Here is a 16,216-nt window from a genome sequence, read left to right on the forward strand (position 1 = left end):
TTCTACAAAACTGCACATTACAATCTACGAAGAAGGGACCGTCCCTATCAAAGAAATCACAGCACTAAACCGTTCTACCGAAAGAGCCCGTCTACAAACACGAAGTGGTGTGATTTAGCGTCGTCATTCTACAAAACTGCACATCATCTACGAGCAGGGACACTCGTTCCTACAGAAAGAAATCATATCACTAAACCGTTCTACAGGAGATGCCCACTCTACAACAGAAAAGAGGTGTCAAATTAAAGTCCACTACTCTACACATAAACTGCACATATCTATCGAAGAGGGGACCGTTCCTACAGACAGAAAAGAAATCATATCACTAAACCGTTCTACTATGGGGGGTCCGGTCTAGGAGAAAACTAGAGGAATGTAGGTCGTAGTGACTCCGTAAAATCTGCACACTATCGACGGACGAGGGACCGTTCCGACATAAGGAAACGCATATCACTAAACCTTGTCTACAATAAGAGCCTGGTCTACACACCAACGTGTAATCAGATCATGCTTCACTACAACTACAAGTGATCTACGTCCACAGCAACTGTTTTTTCTACAAGAAATCTCAGATCACTCTACACTGTTATACAAAAAAGACATAGCCTTCAAGCACATCAAATCACTTCAGTGACGTCTCCTCGCACCACTACACATAATCTACTACAGAGGAACCGTTGCTACGCAAGAATCATATCACTTCGCTGTTCTGCAGGACAACCATACTCTACATTTAAATCACTACAAGGTACTCCCATCATCTCTTCCGTGACTGTCCATACTCTACGTCCACTTGGACTGTTTCTACAAAGGAATCATCCATTACCTGAGGTCATGCGAGAGAGAGTAGGGCCTACACCTGAAACTGCCCGACATATGGTGGGTCACACTTCTAACTTAACACATTCTACGCCGTTTCCAACGTTTCAGACACAACGAATCCTCTATCACCACTTACTCTGAGAGCAGTAGTTACGGTCTTTTCCTCGTGTTACGACAAACATCTACGTCAACATAATCTGTTCCTACAGAATAATCACATCAGTCCGCCTCTACCGTACAACACTTGTCTACGTTACATACGGCACAGTCACAGACACTTCTCTCTCTCTCACCCACATCCGTCTGACTCGTTGCTCATGTCCACATAGAAATTATTCTACACTACATACCTTGCCTATATAACATGCATCCAACCCCCTTCCCTGTTCAACCTTACGCGCCCTACATCAACCAACCTTTTCTCCACACACAACATCCCTGCTTATTTTTATTTTGTGTTTGTTATAGTTTGTATCTTTCAGTTTCTAACTTCGCTTCTTCAATGCCCACATCAACAACAAACATATCAATACACTCGTGAAAACACCGGCTGTCTATTCCACTACTCTCCAAATCTCCTTTCCAGCATTACCAAACGAGTATGTGTCGATACATCAATACCATAAAGAAATGCATTTCCATCTTCATACATTACTTACACTGCATACTGGGATATTCACAAAAATAATCACTCGGCATCAGAACAGATGTATAACATTCCTTTAGGACACTTCAAAAATCACATTGCGTTAAACTTTTCATTCTCACTATAATCTCTTTCTTTAATGTTACATTTATTTCCAGTATTACTATTAATAGTGTCGCTGTCTTGTCGATTATTCGTAGGTTTCCTTCGCTTTTCGCACAAAGAACTGGACTTCACGCGCACATGTAATACACACGCCTACAAAATCCTGTCTTCTTACTTAGTAAATCATTACACTGAAACTATGTATCAGTCAGAGTTTTTGGTTTTCACGGACGGAATGTTGCATGATGTCTTGTGATAATAGTATCAAACTATTAGTTTGGATCTTAACACAATTTATTATTGGACGGATTTTAGACATCATTTTATCTTTGAATGATATAAAATAACAATAATAAACTACAAATTGTCATTGCAGTCGGTGTTGTCGTTTCTGTCTACTTGTAATTACATCCATCTGTTGAACAAGTATATACGCAGGTACGATAAGTTAACGTGTCTCCCGGTTGTCTCTCACCCGTAATTGGGCAATTTGAATTGTCCAGATCGAGTGATGAACATAAACGCTGCGTGTTCCAATACATCGACAAGATAATTTCATTCTTTCATACCATCTTTCTCGACTGTTTCATTTATTTTTCATTCCTGCAACCAATCTTCGCAAACAACTAAAACATTACACTCATGCATGTATCATTCCTTTCTTCGTCCTTTCATTTTTCTCCATTTCTTCACAACCCAATTGTCTGATTTGTTATTAAACTACTGCGAATATGTAATTAATTATTTATTTCAGTTAGTACTAGTAGTGATATAAAATAGTCAATAATTCTATTAATTGTAGTCATTAACTAACGACTTGTCTTATTAAATCGATAAGTACACCTCCATATCTCCCGGTTGTTTTTATACAATGCTGCGCTCACCTACACATTCTCACACTGTAGGGTTTCACAGCTCCACCGTAAGAGAACCTTCTTCACATTTCCAATCTTCGGCAGATGAACATTGATTCGCATCCATCCCATACTCAGATCAGAAATGAAATCCAATCTCTTTAGGAGCACGTGTAGTACTACTGTTTCATACATAGGATAGTTGTAAAGTAATGAGGATGAGGGTACAGCAAGCACCTGCGAAAGGGTTAGAAGTAGTAGGAAAGATGGCACAGTCACCACGGGGAGATGACACTGCAAGTTTATGTGAATAGGCAGGAAAAAGCAGGTATTAATCCTGACACTTCCATAATATTATACACACGCACACACAATCATTCATTCTTATTGTGAATCACCATATTACTCATTACATATTCCCCCATACCTATTGTGATGTTATTTTATTTTTACAGCATTAAATAATATATATTTCAACGATTTTTTACCCTCAAATCGACCAACATGTTTGATACAATATTTTGCACCAAATACACCATCACATGACTTTGGTTGCATATCTATATCATCCGTAAGAAATTCATTGCACTGAAAGATGTTCGTGTTATTTGTGCTTGCACACTGGTAACAATTAATTCCTTTAGCTATTAAAAAATAAATAAAATAATATAATAACAAAAATATATCAAATTAATTATAAATTTAACATAATATTCAAAATAATTTATATGAAACATTGTTTAGAATATAATGAATGGACTTTATGGTTATTACTCTCAATTATTATTTTAATCAATTTAATTATCGTTCAAATGAGTATCAACTTAAATATTAATATTAATCAATAGGTCATTCATTAAAATCACAACTGCGACCTATTTTATGCCTTATACTGCCACATTATTCTTCGTGTTGCAATGACCGCACCCAATGACGCTTTCATTAATTTAACAACATTTCTTACACTTCAATTAGCACAAATTCTCACCTGGTACGAAATAAAACGTAAAAAGGCCGATGAAAATGAAAATTTTTTTAGTAACGTTCTTGGGACCCATTTCTTTATCTAATTTACACTTTTGCAGTATTTTTCTTCGTTCAGAGGCGTTGTATAGAGAGCTCGCGGGTAAAAACACCTGCTTCAAGTATATAGGAAGTTTACAAAGTGCGGGCTTTAACAGATCCTATGGAGTTGGTGCTGTAGTAACGTATGACTGCTCGACAAAGTGGGAACCTGGCTAAACAATAAATACTCAAGTCACGTCACAACACTATCTCCCAAAGTGGGGATTCTATGCTCACTTCACTTGCCACAAAACCCTTACTCATTTTTATTTATTCCATTTGTGAATATGTATACCTAAAAAATAAATACACAGCTCACTGTCATTATTATTCAACTAATGTTCACGTGTCAAAATGATTATAAAATAATTCGATCAATATTGATCATACTCTTTTTATATTATTTCATTTAATCATTTTCAATTATCTTCTTTTTTTGTTTATTATAATATGAATCTTGTACTTTATGATATATTTTTATAGTTATTGATGAGAATCACTAAATATCATTAATACATAGTTATATTTTTTTAATCAATTATACACATTATATTGTGCGTTTCAATAGTAGACAAAATTTTGTGTATCTAACGGAATTTTATCAATTAAAGTACGATTATTAGAATACAGATAGATGTTGTAATTACATTATGTTTTTGAACTATGTAACTCTTTTATCTGAGACTACAAACAACGGTATCAATTCCAGTGCATTGATTTTTCATTCTTGATTTTTTTACATCTTAAAGTTATAAAGATTATCATATACTATACAATTTTATACGTCTACATATGATAATAAATTTTTTATGCAATAAACGTATATGATTTTAATCAAATATAACTATTTTTCTAAACGCTTCCTGAGTATTAACATATTATTAACGCATAATAAATAATATGATGAAAAATTAGGATATCACAGCATGGGTACATAAATTCAAAATTATCAATTAAAATAATTTAGACATATAATTATGAAAAAATACCCGTTTTTTACTTACATCATAAATATTACTTAGCTACCATTCAATTTATGCAAATTAATCATGTATACAATCCATCAAGAATTATTCCTTTATATTTTTTGTAATTAACTTGTATTACTTCACATGTTCATGTTTATTTCATCTCGATAATTTATATTTTACATTTTTATCTCCGGTCAAAGTTATTTTTTTTCGTGTAAAACTCTCGCCACCTTGTTTAGATGATTCTCCAACTTCTGGCTTAGTCTTTGAAATACTTTCTGATATTTTAATTCTCTTAGTACCCTTCTTCAAAACTGATGTTTGTTCCCCAATAAACTCTACAATTGTCTTCTTTCCTCGATTACTAGTCATTCGATTCACTTGATGATGACGATGGTGATAAATGTCGCCGACCAAGTAGCGCAATCCGGTTGTCTTAAGCACAGTCGCCTTTAAACCGATTCGAGATGATCTGATTTTAGAAACTGGGCCATTTTCGACATTATTCAAATGACGTTGATTCTTCACAAACTTACAATTTGCTGATAGTGGCCTGGCACTTCTCTTCCCGCTTTTGATTCGCTTCACAGCACTATACAGTGATGACGTATGACAAACTATTCGTGATTTTGATGGGATATCTCTTTGCTTTTGACTACTGCCTGATTCCTCGGATGGTAAAGTATTTATAGTAGTTGTCACAATATCTTCAAAATATGACGAATCTTTAGGACCAATTTCATGACTTGACAAACCCTGTATGACAGTAAAAATAATTAATTCATTGGAAGAGAATTATTCAAAGCCTTAATGACACTATCCTCAAAAAAATTAAAATTGACTTTTAACTTACCAAACGATTAAAAATGGTTTTTTAACTAGACATAAAATTAAACTATTATTACTTTAGGTGATTCGATCTAAAAGCCAGTGCATCAGGATCATTTAGGATAACAAGCAGGAGCAAACAAATAAAATGAAAAAAGCAAGTTATTTAGTGTGTCAAAAGACTTTGAATTTTATTAACATAGATGAAGATACTATTCAACTATACTATAATTTTAAAATCATGTACATATATGTAGATAGAGCTATATCCTTCATTTATTCGTTCACTATCTACTAAGGAATCACTAGACAAAATTTATTATATTTATTGTAAATAAATATTATCGTTTGAATTACGTTTTTTTTTTCTTTTTAATTTGACTATGGAAGTAGAGTAGAACACAGGTAACATTAGATTAATAATTAAATGCCGTTAAATCAGTCATTTGTCATCAATATTTAAATTCAACAAATTTCAATAAACTCTTTAAACTGGTTAATTATAAAAATCTTCTAGTCATGAAATCACACGTGTTAGCACGTTCTTTACAATATACTCTTATGTATGAAAACTATAAATTTATTGATAATGTAACATAATTTAATCTATTAATTACAATAAATAATCGAATTTATCGTCCTATTTTTAAAATAAAATAATTATTTATAAAAAAAAATACACCTATTTCATTAGAATCTATAAGCAAATTAATACATGTAATAATAATAATAATTGAAATATTCATCTGTGCACATTGTAAATAAGAATTATATAAAAAAAGCATAAGCTAAATCAATAAATATTGTATATACATACAAAACATAGATATCACTATTATTCAAGACAGCGAACACTGTCTTATTTCAATGTTATTGATCAAGTTTTCAGTGCTTTCATTTACCTTCAATCGTGGCTTGTTGATAGTACTTGTGACATTGTTCACATAAGTCAACTTCAAATAAGATTTTACACCCCTTAAAGAACGATACTGACTATTTGGAATACGACTATTTGGATTACTATTCGTTAGGTCAAGAATTGATGGTCCTAACGCTGCTCCAACCTGTAATACACACATCATGTCATACTAAGAGTTAAAAACGATTTAAAATACATATTTAATTAATTGTTACTTTCTAACCTCCTCGAATACAGTGGGTGTATATTTCGGTGGTACAAACATCTGTCCTTGTGATTTTACTAAAGTATCTCGCACTCTTGCAGGAATCGTATTAACTAGACGACCCGAATTATAATTACATTCTAGAGTATAACTTCTCACCAACCCCGTCATTTTGTAGACTGCTACCCGACCAGAACCTTCTCTTGACATTCCATCTCTCTTATCACTATTTTACAATAAAATCAATATTTTAATTAACAATTGAAAAATTGAAGAAAAAATATTCCCCATTTATCAAATATTACTCACATGAGATACATATTTTTTTCTGTAAAATTGCACGAAGTAAAATGGAAATTACAATTATTGATCGACATTAATTTTGGAAGCAACATACACATTATCGTGTCATCTGAATTATCAAAGTAATTTCCATACATAAAGATTCCTTTTTTTGTAGCGTGGCCATGCAAATCAATGTATAAAAATAGGCCTGAATCTTCTGAACTTTTTGATAGTTTACTTGCATTAGAAGAAATGTCCAAAGTATTTTTCTTTCCTACATTTTCGGAATATTCGTCTGATTTATCCTGAATTTCTTCTATATTTTCATTATCAGCTAGTATTAAAATAATTTTTATTATTAAATATTTATAATTTTATTTAAAATATGATAGCTTACTTGATGAGATCAGTTCAATATCTTTCTTTACATTTACACAAGTTGAATTTAATTGTTCAAGACATTTATTCTTATCCGTTGATAACTTTTGAAGCTCGCTAATATTGTCCTCTTTTTCTTCATAAAAATAGTGATAATACCTAATAAAAAGAATACTAATAAAAATACTATAAAGTTTTGAAGATACGTAAAATTTTAGTGTCATATATGATTTTGACAATCAATAAACCTTATCAAACTTCGTGCAGCAAAAATAGTCGGATGGTCTGTGATAGAAGGATTGAGATATACTCGATTAAGATTAACACCTCGAGTATCCATTCGATAATGGCCTCGTGCAACACCATCCGGATTAAGCATTGGTATTAATTTGAACACATAAATACGGCGGAGTATAATAGCTATTGGATCTTCATTATTTAATAGAAAATTTAAAAAGCCATTGAACACAAAGCTGGACGGTGTTTCTCCTGGATGAACTCTAGCACTTACAAATACAACTCTCTTCCCACGAAATTTAAACGGTCTTTCTACTTCACATTCTGGAAACATTCCTTTTAATCTAGCCTCTCTTTCTGTTGAAATATTATGATGAGAACTGATTGTCAACACTTCAAGTCTTCTTCCTTCTAATGAATTTATAGCACATTCCCTATGATAATAAATAGCATCTGCACTTGTTACATTTTGTTTAGACATTCTTGCGTCAATTTTATTTAAATAATATTGAAGGTCTCCATACGTAAAAGGATACGTAAAAGCAACATATAAAATGGATTTCAAATTATCTGGAGTACGAATGGTGAATGATATTGTAAATTCATTGCCTTTCTGGTCCATCTATATATAAAATTATAAAATTATGTATATATATATATATATATAAGAAACATACTATAATAAAAATCTCATACTTTTCATTTTATAAAAAAATAAATAATTGAATAATGAAAAAAATTAATAATGAGTATGTCACAAATTTAAACTTACGGTATAAGTCGGTTTATCACGTATTCGTTCCCAGTGAGGATGACCTGGAATAACTTTAAAAACAGGACACATTCCTTGACTAAACATTTTTGATTGTCTGTTAAGATTAACCACATTGATTTTAATACAAGCTCCTGGGACCGGAGCTTTGATACCAAAGTAAAACCATGTCCTACTATCATTTTGAAACTCTGTTCCATGACAATCATGTTTCGTCCATACATTAAATTCATAATCAAATAATTGTTCTGTAATTCTAGATGGTCCGATGCCGATATTACAACCATCTACAGAATAAAATTATTTTCAAGTTATTATAAACAAAAAAAATGATGATAATTGAGAAATCAAATTATGTATAAATTACCACGTTCTATCGTATCTGAAGCTGAAACCGACTCAACTCTGGCCAAATTAGCAGAGTCAAAATTGTTGTAAAATAAAAAATTAGCACACGTGATGCCTTGAGCCGTAGTTGCCATGGCGAATATTTTTTTTATGTGTCTAGTCTCTATAAAAATATCAATATCACTGTATTAAGAAAGCTCTAAAAAGAATCGATTAAACAAAATGTCTTGTGTCATTTTTGTATATCGTGGATATTGCGACAATCAATAGATGAAAGAAATAATCAATGTCAATTGTGTCGTGTTACACGATGAAATTTCAAGGTGTCATAACATAACAATCAATTAACAAGAATCATTATTAGCTTCGTTAGATAGATATCATTTTCCAATGATATCAATAAATATAAATACTATTTATGTATACACGTATAGTTAAATAAACTATAACAAACCTCTTGATTAATCAACATCATTCAAATTCTTTTGTCTGTTTTTAACCTCTATAATGTATAATTTCCTTTCTTAATCTCAATATTCGAGGCTTCATTTTGGCTAGAAGCATAGCTAAATCTATTGTAAAGTTTCACATATTACGCCCTTATTTTTAAAGATATTACAAAGTACTATCTTTCTATTATAATTAATAAGAAACTACGATTATTAGAAAATTCCGTTAATAAGTAATTCTTAAACTCTCAATTATGTACTGACTGACATGACGAATAAAAACATTTATATGTGTAATGGCTGAAATCGTTCGTAGCGCTCCCTTTAAAAATTGATAAACATTAAATTTCGAAATTTTTAGATAAAATGTTTCTATTATTTATTTATCATGAATAGTGTTAATTATATGTAATTTTTAATTGAAAGTATTTATTACAAACACATTTTAAAGAATTTTATCAAAAACGTATTTTATATAATGTTTATTGGAATTACTTTATTTTTAAAATCTTTCATAATTTATCATCAAATTCAAAGTAAGTTAATTACACCATTAAAAATTTCAAAATACATTATAACATCTATAATTATTAATTGTGTTTAATGAAAAAATATTATCTTTAGTTTTTATATGTCAATAATTTGATAAAAAATTTCTAAAAATTCCTTCCATTAGTCATATAGATATAAAAATAATTATAATACTAATAATGAATACAAAAAAAAATATCAAATATTAAAAAGCATGAAAATTATTTAAATAAGAAATACTTGATTATCTGCAAGCATTACTTGATTTGCGTCAGTCATTCGATGTAATGCTGCTAAAATTTCTCCCAAAGAAAATTCAGGACTATGTTGTTTCTTTACAAACTCACAAACTTTTTCAAGAGATAATGACTGAACACGTTGATGCTGAAAAAGTTTATGAAGTGAGGAGCGGAATAATTTAAATCTATCTTCCGATATTTCAGTTGGTGTAGAGTCTACTTCCATTGGGGTATCTTCTATTGGCGTTTCTTCAATAGTTGACATTTGTGAACGAGTTACTCTGCGAACCGCTTCATCAATATGCTCATCATTATCACTATCATACTCATAAGGATCATTAGTTTCTTCTTGGCTATCTTTTTTACTTCGTTTCTTCTTTCTATTTTGATCTTCAATTTCTCCATCAGTACTTGCTTCACTTTCATTCCTTCGACGTTTCTTCTTTTCTTTCTCAAGTACTCGTTTGAAATATGCATATTGTACTAATTCAATTGCTGCATATGCATCTTCCACTGTAACATTTTTAGACAATCGAGCTTTTGCATGAGCCGTTGACAATCGAATAAGAGTTTCTAATGTACGAGCAGTTATTGGTTGAGTTCTTGCTACATCCGATTCCATCATATCTTCAGATCTAAGACGTGAGTATTCATCAGAAATAGTTTTACTGGCTTCTTCTGTTAATTTTGGCTTCATGCATTTAGCAATATGAATATACTTTCTCATAAAATTAATACTCAAAATTTGTTCAGTTTTAGAACGAGATTGACCATGAAGTAAAGGATCGTATTTTTCATAAATTGGATTTTCAGATTCCTCTGCTTCAACTACATCTGGATTTTTAGTTGTAAGCATATCCAAATTAGTATTTAATGGCAATGCTTCACCATCTTGCTCATTTGGACTTCGATATCGGTGTATTCTAACGACGTGATCACTAATAATGTGATCAATATCTGGATCAACAATATCTAAAATAACAAACAATAAATCAAAACGAGAAAGTAGTGAATCTTGAAGACCAATATTTTCCATAGGAGTTTTATACTGATCATATCTTCCATAAACAGGATTAGCAGCTGCTAGAACGGAGCAACGAGCGTTCAAACTAGCATGGATTCCAGCTTTAGCAATAGTTACTCTTCCCTGTTCCATAACTTCATGAATTGCTGTTCTATCAATATCTGACATTTTATCAAATTCATCTATACAAATAACACCACGATCTGCTAAAACCATAGCACCAGCTTCTAATCTTCTTTCACCGGTTTCTTGATCGGCTGTCACTGCTGCTGTCAAACCAACACCTGAAGATCCTCGACCTGTTGTTGGAATAGCTCTAGGTGCAGTACATAATACATAACGTAGTAATTGAGATTTTGCAACTGATGGATCTCCTATCAATAAAATGTTTATATCTCCCCTTAATCTTGTTCCATTCGGAAGAATTTTCTCTACACCTCCAAGAAGAAGACATAATATAGCTTTTTTTATGTATTCATGTCCATGAATTGAAGGTGCAAGTGATCTGCTAAGAAGTTCGAAAATATTTTTTCGTGGATTATGTTTGGCTAATTTTTTACACATCGCTACATCGTCATGTGAAATATCTAACGTTGCTTCTTTACTGAGTTGAGTAATATTATTTGCAATTAATACGGTTCTGTAATAAAATAATTACAATTATAATTAGAAATTAACAATAAATATCGCTAAGTAATATTATTACCTAAAAGTTCCATTTGTGTAGCCATTCTGTTTTCCAGGAAGACATCTGTAATTACCGACAATTTGAACTCTATCACCAGGCTTGCATAAATCAACCAAATCATTGTCACAAATAATGTCTACACTTCTTGGTAACTGTCCGGCTGGTGCTTTCTCTGGCATTTCTTGAATAGAAATTGTTTGATGATCTTTGTAAGTAGACAATCCAAACTCAGTTTCTAATGGATTACCATCAGCATCCTAGAATAATACATCTTTATGAGTAAATTTTTAATGAAAAATCTCATTTATGATATTTGTTGAAAAAACAAATATATACAGTAGTTGGATAAACTGATGATCCTGGAAATGCATCAAATGAAGTCAAGTCTGTATAAGCTCTTTCCATAATAGATTTTGTAGCGTTACAGTAGTGTACACTCCTCACAATCTTTGGTCTAACCAATGAGCCTATTGAATAATGAATAAAAAATCAGTTTAATTATAATTGAAATATTAAATGTTTTTTCATACTTTATAAATTTATAATTACATTTTGTGACAATCCCTTCAACACAAACAAGATTGGACAAGAATCTAGAAGTAAGTGTTCTCGGTGTAACATGTCTATTACCAAAACTTCCTTCAAAACCCACAAAAAATTCAACACTTCCTTTTGCGTAATCTGTATCAATTGTAGTGATATACTGTTTTAGAGCATTTTGAAATGCCATTTGTTCTTCAAATGAATTTTCCAATAGCCTTTAAAATTTAAAATAATAATCAAAAAAATATATATATATATATATATATGTAAATCAATAAACATGTACTTTTGAAGAAATAGTCGAACAAATATAAATATAAATTTTTAAAAAATTTACCCCATGGCACGAGTAGGATTTTTACGACGTAAATCATTGATATTAACATAAAGTCGATATTTATTTTCATCAATCATAGTTTTTACCATATTACTGTAAATACCTTGATCTTCCTAGGAAATTAAAAATAAAAATGTAAGGTTAGAAAATGTAAAAAATTCATTTAAGTCATTAAATATTTACCCCATCATCTAGAAAGTCAAGGTACTCCCTTTCCATATCTTTTATTCGCTGATCAGTATCCATTATTTATTTTTATATGATTTTTTACTGATTAATTATAATAAAAACGACAATTGAAACACAAACCGACGACGACAAATCTTCGAAACCGCTAAACTACTGTATATTTTGGCGGGAAAGAAGTTGTGAATTAGTCATGTATGTGACTATATGGAGTCACATTCTATACATGTAACAGTTTTAAATTTAAACTTTTTTTAAGTTCATATTTATATATAAAAATTGAAAATAATAATAATAATAATAACAAAAGTTATTTTTATTCATCTTTTTAGGACCTCAAAAATTATTTAATTTTATAAAGTTTAGAAACAAGTCAAATTTTTACCAACTAAAGATAACTGTAATACAAATTAGCGCCAATTTCCTGAAAAATTTAAAATAAGAACTTTTATTTATTAATAAATCTATAATACTTTTAACCATATTTTTTGAAGAATATTAAAAAAATATTTTTATTCACAAACAATTCTGTACGTTACAAAAATTCTGTAGGTTGTATTTGCAATTTTTAATTATTAAATTATATCAGTAACAAATTTTCTTTACATTACTTCATTTTCAATAAATTTGTACATAACAATATGTCCACTACGTTTGGGTAGAGGATATTGGCTATCAAATAATTCCACTACCAAGTAATAATGTTTATCTAGAAAAGTTTTAATCCGTGGCACTAAATTATCATACATTATTAAAATTCGTGGCACTGTAGAATTATTGTAATTTTTATTAATCCATTTCATAGGGTCCGCAAAAAATTGATCAGTTTCATCTTGATAATTTTCTTCATTGTTGAAATTTGGTTCACAAGTAAGAAATCTCATTGGAACATTAATATGTAAATGACTATAAAACGGTGTGGAATGACAAGGTGTCATAAACATAATATCCACATTAGACTGTCCATTAACATGGACTTCATTCCTCAAATGTTTCATAATATTCAGTGTTCCCTTCTGATGAACCATTCCAAAGTACAATGCAACAATACAATTGAATGAAATTATCAATAATACGACATATTTCTTGACTGATACTGGTATTGTGAAGATATCAGGATAGACTGTACATGTAGAAACGTAAATTATCAATGGTAATAATGGTAATATAAATCGAAATTCTTTGTGTTGAAGTAAAGAGTAAATACTGAGTGTCCAGATAATAGTAATAAGACAAACCATTTGTCGTGGCATTAATTTTCGGTGTTTAATCACTTGAGGAATAGCTATCGGCAAACTTAATACTGTAGGTCCAAGTAGAACTAGTAATGCTGAAGTAAAATACCAATGAAATGGTTCCACACCGTAATGACCAGCAATCGGAGTTAAAATGTTTATTTTGAAAAATCTCCAAGGTGTAAATACGAATTCTCCATAGCAAAAACTGTCAATTACAATTGAGTAGCACAAAGTACACAAACCAATAGATAAATAATCTTTTATTAATTTCAACATACTATCGTTGCTTGAAATAATATGATAAATGCATAAAGGAATCCAAATAATTGCAGCAGTAGGTCTTATTATACACATCAATCCAACAAGCCAAAGGTATTTAGAACCATGAATTGTTCTTCTTTTCCATGGAAATACTGATAAGGCAATCACAGTTAATGAACTCTCTAAAGAATTCGTTAGAGTCCTTGTAGCACAATAATACCAATACCAATTAAATAATTGAAGTATGACTGAAAAATCATTTCGAGTCCATACATAGAATCTGTGGTCTGAATATCCACTAATAATAGCTTGAGCAATTCTCGGTAAATAAATTAATAATTCAGTGTAATCTAGTCTGAGAATGGCAAGGATTTTGTAGATAACAGATATGAGAAATGGACAAATATAGCTTCGTATCTTTTCTCGCCATTCCCATGTTAGATAACCATATCCAAAAGCTAGACGATGAGCTACTTCCAATGATTGCCAATATTCATCAGGAACATGATAAGTTTGAACTATTGCTACCGAAATTATCCTCCAGAATATCATAAATATCATAATATACCAATCAAAATCTTTTGCAAAACCCAGATTCATCTTGAAACTGTAATTGACACTTTTTAATTTTAATATTAACTTGCTCACTGAATGATCACACTTTACAGTATGGTAAAATTTTCACATTTCTTCAGACTTTATTGAATTAAGAATTCAAACTTTATCAAATTTTGATTTTTTGTTGTTCATTACAATTACATTGTGAAGGTTATATTTGTTTATATAAATCCTGTTGGCAGCAATTATTTTAATTGAGGAATTATTCGGGTATGGCGCACATTCTCCAGTGTATAAATTTCCGGCTACAAATTTTTATTGAGAACCCTCGAATGAATTGTGCATAGGTAATGAAAATATTAGATGGAAATTACATTTTGAAAATATTATTTGAACAAGGCTCGAAATTGATTATAAATTTGGTTATTAGATGACAATCGGTACATTTCCAAAGTGTAGCTTTCATCTAACATTTCTATTACTTATGCCTAACTCATTTGAAGGTTCTCAATAAAAATTTGTATTGAGAAACTGATACACTGAGAAATATGCGCCATACCCTAATCGGAACATTCTTTGAGGTTATTAAAAACAAAACTCTTTTTCAGTTTGACTCTTTTTAAGAATTAACATGAGTTTTGCTGGAATTTTCACTAAATACTCTAGGTAATTTGTTTATTTATTTAATTTTAAAATATTTTTACACAATTTATCAATATAAATAATTCTATCAATTCTTAGGATGTTATTTAATCCTATTCAACAATATACAACCAGAAATTTATTCACCGATGTCAATCCTCTGGCATTTAGAATGACAGATATACTCTTGTAAGTAATGAAATATTTGATAAACTATTTTGTCGAAAAAAAATTATTTCATTTTCTTGTTCATGTACGTTTTCAATTTAGAGGTGAACCGTTGAAAAAGAAAAAAAGATTAGATCCTCAAGTTATTAGAAGAAGGGAAGATCGTAAATTGAAAAAAATTACCAAAGCAATTCGTCGTCTTGAGAAGCATGCAAGAAAACTTAAACCCATTGATGAGTGTGAAATTCCATTCAAATTAATAGATGAAAAAGAGTAAATAAAATTAGCTGATATTCCTGAAATATCCCTAATTCATTATTTGATTAATGTAATTTATTTATTGTAGAAAAAGAACTCGTCCACCTCCAAATTTGTCTAACGAAGTGATAGATCGGAGAGCATTACTCCAAAAAGAATGGGCTAATTACAAGCGAATCCAAAGTATTTCTGACATGAATACAATAAACAGTATGATTGAATCACAACAAAAAGCTCTAGATGAGCTACGTAATGAGTCAGAAGAGCTTTATCAAGCGGCAATAAAATTAGATATTTCTTCAATGCTACCATGTGTATCCGAGGGCCCAGGAGTCTTATACACTACACCTATTCCTAAGTATTTTACTCCAGATGGTGAATACACGGACATTACTAAGAGATATGAGGGTCAAGATGAATTAGAAGAACGACTAAAAAAACAGCGTGAAGATAATGTAGCTAATGTACAATCAGCTTGAATAAGAATATTCTTTATACTTTAAATAAACAAGTATTTAATCCTTTTGTTTTATTACCATCAATTTATAGTTTCGAAGTGATAGAAATAAATATTTGTGTAATAACTATACTTTATTGATAGAGTGTTTGATAATTTTTTAATTTCCAATAAAGATGTGGAAATTTATAAAAATATCTTC

General features: G+C 30.5%; 5 protein-coding genes across 5 annotated transcripts; 1 reads left to right on the forward strand and 4 right to left on the reverse strand.

Annotated features, from left to right (window-relative positions):
- Positions 1-1,876: 1,876 nt before the first annotated feature.
- bou (boudin) lies at positions 1,877-3,670 on the reverse strand. The gene is made up of 3 exons (XM_035088298.1): positions 3,416-3,670; positions 2,913-3,071; positions 1,877-2,111 (listed from the first exon to the last, which is right to left on the reverse strand). Exons 1-3 carry the CDS (start codon positions 3,483-3,485, stop codon positions 1,969-1,971), a joined length of 372 nt encoding a protein of 123 aa, XP_034944189.1. The 5' UTR covers positions 3,486-3,670; the 3' UTR covers positions 1,877-1,968.
- A 925-nt stretch (positions 3,671-4,595) lies between these two features.
- LOC118069955 (cytosolic carboxypeptidase-like protein 5) lies at positions 4,596-9,161 on the reverse strand. The gene is made up of 9 exons (XM_035088334.1): positions 8,890-9,161; positions 8,455-8,598; positions 8,088-8,374; positions 7,327-7,937; positions 7,098-7,237; positions 6,725-7,034; positions 6,434-6,641; positions 6,194-6,355; positions 4,596-5,219 (listed from the first exon to the last, which is right to left on the reverse strand). The coding sequence occupies exons 2-9, from the start codon at positions 8,567-8,569 to the stop codon at positions 4,620-4,622; spliced, it is 2,433 nt and encodes an 810-aa protein (XP_034944225.1). The 5' UTR covers positions 8,570-8,598; positions 8,890-9,161; the 3' UTR covers positions 4,596-4,619.
- Positions 9,162-9,548: 387 nt separating this feature from the next.
- Mcm3 (minichromosome maintenance 3) lies at positions 9,549-12,587 on the reverse strand. Its single transcript, XM_035088333.1, has 6 exons — positions 12,430-12,587; positions 12,247-12,359; positions 11,916-12,124; positions 11,703-11,833; positions 11,385-11,623; positions 9,549-11,318 (listed from the first exon to the last, which is right to left on the reverse strand). The coding sequence occupies exons 1-6, from the start codon at positions 12,490-12,492 to the stop codon at positions 9,641-9,643; spliced, it is 2,433 nt and encodes an 810-aa protein (XP_034944224.1). The 5' UTR covers positions 12,493-12,587; the 3' UTR covers positions 9,549-9,640.
- A 398-nt stretch (positions 12,588-12,985) lies between these two features.
- PIG-B (phosphatidylinositol glycan anchor biosynthesis class B) lies at positions 12,986-14,723 on the reverse strand. The gene has a single exon (XM_035088338.1). It carries the CDS (start codon positions 14,529-14,531, stop codon positions 13,035-13,037), a length of 1,497 nt encoding a protein of 498 aa, XP_034944229.1. The 5' UTR covers positions 14,532-14,723; the 3' UTR covers positions 12,986-13,034.
- A 176-nt stretch (positions 14,724-14,899) lies between these two features.
- Positions 14,900-16,146, forward strand: mRpL40 (mitochondrial ribosomal protein L40). Its single transcript, XM_035088345.1, has 4 exons — positions 14,900-15,155; positions 15,231-15,320; positions 15,402-15,572; positions 15,646-16,146. The coding sequence occupies exons 1-4, from the start codon at positions 15,121-15,123 to the stop codon at positions 16,034-16,036; spliced, it is 687 nt and encodes a 228-aa protein (XP_034944236.1). The 5' UTR covers positions 14,900-15,120; the 3' UTR covers positions 16,037-16,146.
- Positions 16,147-16,216: the final 70 nt, after the last annotated feature.

Source organism: Chelonus insularis, unplaced genomic scaffold, assembly GCF_013357705.1.
Source record: "Chelonus insularis isolate UGA/USDA-ARS -01 unplaced genomic scaffold, ASM1335770v1 contig_493_pilon, whole genome shotgun sequence".
Lineage (NCBI taxonomy): Eukaryota > Metazoa > Arthropoda > Insecta > Hymenoptera > Braconidae > Chelonus > Chelonus insularis.

Bases quoted from the DNA above. Each gene is read 5' to 3' on its own strand.
- bou (XM_035088298.1), bottom strand. From the start codon at position 3,485: ATGGGTCCCAAGAACGTTACTAAAAAAATTTTCATTTTCATCGGCCTT. The intron at 3,072-3,415 runs GTGAGAATTTGT...ATTTTTTAATAG, and splicing joins TACGTTTTATTTCGTACCAG to CTAAAGGAATTAATTGTTAC. The intron at 2,112-2,912 runs AAAAATCGTTGA...TCTTGTCGATGT, and splicing joins TGTTGGTCGATTTGAGGGTA to ATTGGAACACGCAGCGTTTA.
- LOC118069955 (XM_035088334.1), bottom strand. From the start codon at position 8,569: ATGGCAACTACGGCTCAAGGCATCACGTGTGCTAATTTTTTATTTTAC. The intron at 7,035-7,097 runs GTAAGCTATCAT...TTTTAATACTAG, and splicing joins TATTGAACTGATCTCATCAA to CTGATAATGAAAATATAGAA. The intron at 6,642-6,724 runs GTGAGTAATATT...ATTGTAAAATAG, and splicing joins GAAAAAAATATGTATCTCAT to TGATAAGAGAGATGGAATGT.
- Mcm3 (XM_035088333.1), bottom strand. From the start codon at position 12,492: ATGGATACTGATCAGCGAATAAAAGATATGGAAAGGGAGTACCTTGAC. The intron at 11,834-11,915 runs GTAATTATAAAT...ATTATTCAATAG, and splicing joins TGAAGGGATTGTCACAAAAT to GCTCATTGGTTAGACCAAAG. The intron at 11,624-11,702 runs GTATATATTTGT...GTATTATTCTAG, and splicing joins CATCAGTTTATCCAACTACT to GATGCTGATGGTAATCCATT.
- PIG-B (XM_035088338.1), bottom strand. From the start codon at position 14,531: ATGAATCTGGGTTTTGCAAAAGATTTTGATTGGTATATTATGATATTT.
- mRpL40 (XM_035088345.1), top strand. From the start codon at position 15,121: ATGAGTTTTGCTGGAATTTTCACTAAATACTCTAG. The intron at 15,156-15,230 runs GTAATTTGTTTA...ATCAATTCTTAG, and splicing joins ATTTTCACTAAATACTCTAG to GATGTTATTTAATCCTATTC. The intron at 15,573-15,645 runs GTAAATAAAATT...TATTTATTGTAG, and splicing joins AAATTAATAGATGAAAAAGA to AAAAAGAACTCGTCCACCTC.